Source organism: Ascidia mentula, chromosome 4 (genome assembly GCF_947561715.1).
Source record: "Ascidia mentula chromosome 4, kaAscMent1.1, whole genome shotgun sequence".
NCBI classification, from domain to species: domain Eukaryota; kingdom Metazoa; phylum Chordata; class Ascidiacea; order Phlebobranchia; family Ascidiidae; genus Ascidia; species Ascidia mentula.
The window spans coordinates 19,277,252-19,280,006 of NC_138569.1; the positions used below are offsets into that span (position 1 = coordinate 19,277,252).

Consider the following 2,755-nt stretch of genomic DNA (forward strand, 5'->3'; position numbering starts at 1 on the left):
AAATCTGTCCGAAATACAACAAAAATTTGACAACAAACTGTCGAGAAGTTTTCAGTGTTGTATTTGACCAAGCTAAAAGTTGTCTGGTTTCCCTTTTCACGCAATAAACTGTCGCTCGAGACGTTTTATAGCTTTTTAAATGTCATGGACTTACCCTGTGGACTATTGGCACTATTCAATACATCTGTGATACTTTCACCTGTCGCTCTGGATCCTTATATATCTTGTTATATAAAACCTGATTCTTTTAAGCACACAACGTCCGCAGGGACTTGGCAGGCAAACATGTTTTTCAGGTACTGTGCTTTCTGCAGCTTTATCTGTTCACGTTCTGCCCTTGGGCAAGAGGCGGGAGATTTGTTAATCACTCTGACTCATCTTCCACAGGTTTGCTGTTAAGAGCATCGGCCAAATTTTAATGCTTAAAGGCAGAAGTCAACTTCTAACCTTTTTGGACCGCTTGACGTCGTTGGCTTTCTATTTTTATCGGTACCTGTTTTTATTTCCCATATTTCCATTTCATTAACGTGCATTCTGATAAAAAAAAATTATTTTTTTTGATTCGAAACTTTAAGCTGTGACGGGATTCTGTTTGGAAAACACTGAAAACTTGTTGTTGTGACTGCATGTTAAGATTCAGTCACATTCATATACTTACCAGTGCATATACGCACGTTCCAACTACAATTATATAAATGCCATTGGGCATTTGCAGCATTGTGAAGTTTGTTACCACGATCATGCAGATCGATAGATGCGGTCTGCACACAAACACGTTTTAAATGATTCTGTCCAAAGTCGTAAGTTCTGTTAACAGTAAGAAAACAAAAATTTATATTTGTTTTTTTCATTAATCCAAATTGGTATCGTTGCGAGAGAGAAATAGGACGCAAAATTTTCGCGGTACTCGAGGGAGTGGTTTGTTATGCCCAAAACGGTTTAACCAGTAATCAGATATCTGGAAGGAATCTCTTCGTGGTAAATCTGTCATCGTAATTTTCCACTTCTCCTTGCTAAATTTCCCTTTAGCTGGTTTTGCCGTTCGTATTGAATATTGCAGATTTAAAATTTAGGTTGTTTACATATTATAAACAAAAAGAATTAATCCGCTGAACATATCGACATACTCTGTGCTTTTTTCACAAATAGCCTAGAATAAATAAAACTGAAACTAACCAATTCATTGTCGATTATAATTTCATTTAATTTAATCTGAGTCTGTTTTTTGTATTTTACTTTTGTTCAGAATAAAGAGCATATTCTAGTGACGTTATTCGATTTGTGTGATTAGTATGCAAATATGTAATTCTACGATTTCGCAGCAGAAATAAGGTAAATCTAAATATACAGTGGTACATTGGCCATAGTACGAGGTCATCGATATCATGGCGTAAGTTATTTTTCTTTTCCTTTTAAAAAAAGTACAAATGTTAAAAATCGGTTGGATTCATCGTGTATTGAAGCTTGTGCTTAAAAATTAAATTCAGAAACTAGAATAAACTAAATGTTTATTCAATTATTTAGCAAGTTAAAAACAAGTACACATCATCAAAAAAATTACATATTAATCTGATAGATTTCTATGCTGTAACCTTACGCGGCAGTTTATTTGATTTGATGACCGGGCAAAATCCGATCATGCGTAACTGTTCTCCAAAGCTACCGGTCGTGATCGCTAATTCTTCAATCATAAATCTGAATAATTATTTGTTTTCATCCGTTCCATTCTTACCCAAATGTTGGTGCTTCGTTTGATACCAAGCTAGTTTTACCAACAGCTTTTGGTTTAGGGTTTGTGTTTTTTGTGTTCAAGATGATGTTGAACTATGCAAATAGTAGCTTATTTAGGTATGAATGCATGCTGGACAAAATATTATTTATGTATTTTAATAGTCTATATTATATATGTATATTAGCAGTTTTAATTTGCAGGCTAGAATATCTAGTTAAATATCTGTGTTATGATTAGCATTTACAAGTATTTCTATTTTAGTAACTTCTACTGCAAGTAGTTCTTAGTCTGTCCAGCATCAAGCAAAAGAAACTTAAAATATGCCTGACTTGCTTGTCAAAACCAATGTGACAAAGGACAAAATTCCTAAAACAATTTTGCAAGACCTGACCACTATGATTTCGGAGCTACTGAAGAAGCCAGAGAAGTATATTGGGGTGGTTATCCAACCTGATTTGTGGATGTCATTTGGGGGAACTGAGGAACCATGTGCGATTTGTCGTTTGACCTCACTCAGGCGTTTTGAAGACTCCGAACTGAACCGAAGTTATGCAGACAAAATTATGAATTATTTGTACCAAAATTTGGGCATTGCTGATGATAGAATGTACTTCGAACTCCACTGCCCTGAGGATGATAAAATGTGTTACAAAGCTGACACATTCAAGCACATTTTCAGTCAGGCTAAATAGTAAATTTGTTGTTTGCAATTTGTAATAATTATACTGTGCAGCAATAGGCTATGTTGATTGGTGATGACTTATATTGTGTTGTCTATCTTTTCCAATGCTGCTACCTGTTAAATGATGCATGATAATTTATTTCAAATTAAACTGTGTTTTTTTTTGTCGAAAGTTGTTACAATTGTGCAAACCCTTAGTGATTAAAAGCATGTCATTTGTTCGTCGCAAAAGTTCATGTTGCATTTATCTTGTTTGGGGTATTTCATTGCTACTGCTGTGTTTGCTTCCTTAATTTGATGTGGATATGCTTTTTATGAAACCTGTGTGAAAAATATACAAA

At 34.6% G+C, this 2,755-nt stretch overlaps 1 protein-coding gene across 1 annotated transcript; it reads left to right on the forward strand.

Moving 5' to 3' along the window:
• The first annotated feature begins 1,997 nt into the window (after positions 1-1,997).
• On the forward strand, positions 1,998-2,755 carry LOC145899196 (macrophage migration inhibitory factor-like). The gene has a single exon (XM_082987923.1). It carries the CDS (start codon positions 2,053-2,055, stop codon positions 2,422-2,424), a length of 372 nt encoding a protein of 123 aa, XP_082844049.1. The 5' UTR covers positions 1,998-2,052; the 3' UTR covers positions 2,425-2,755.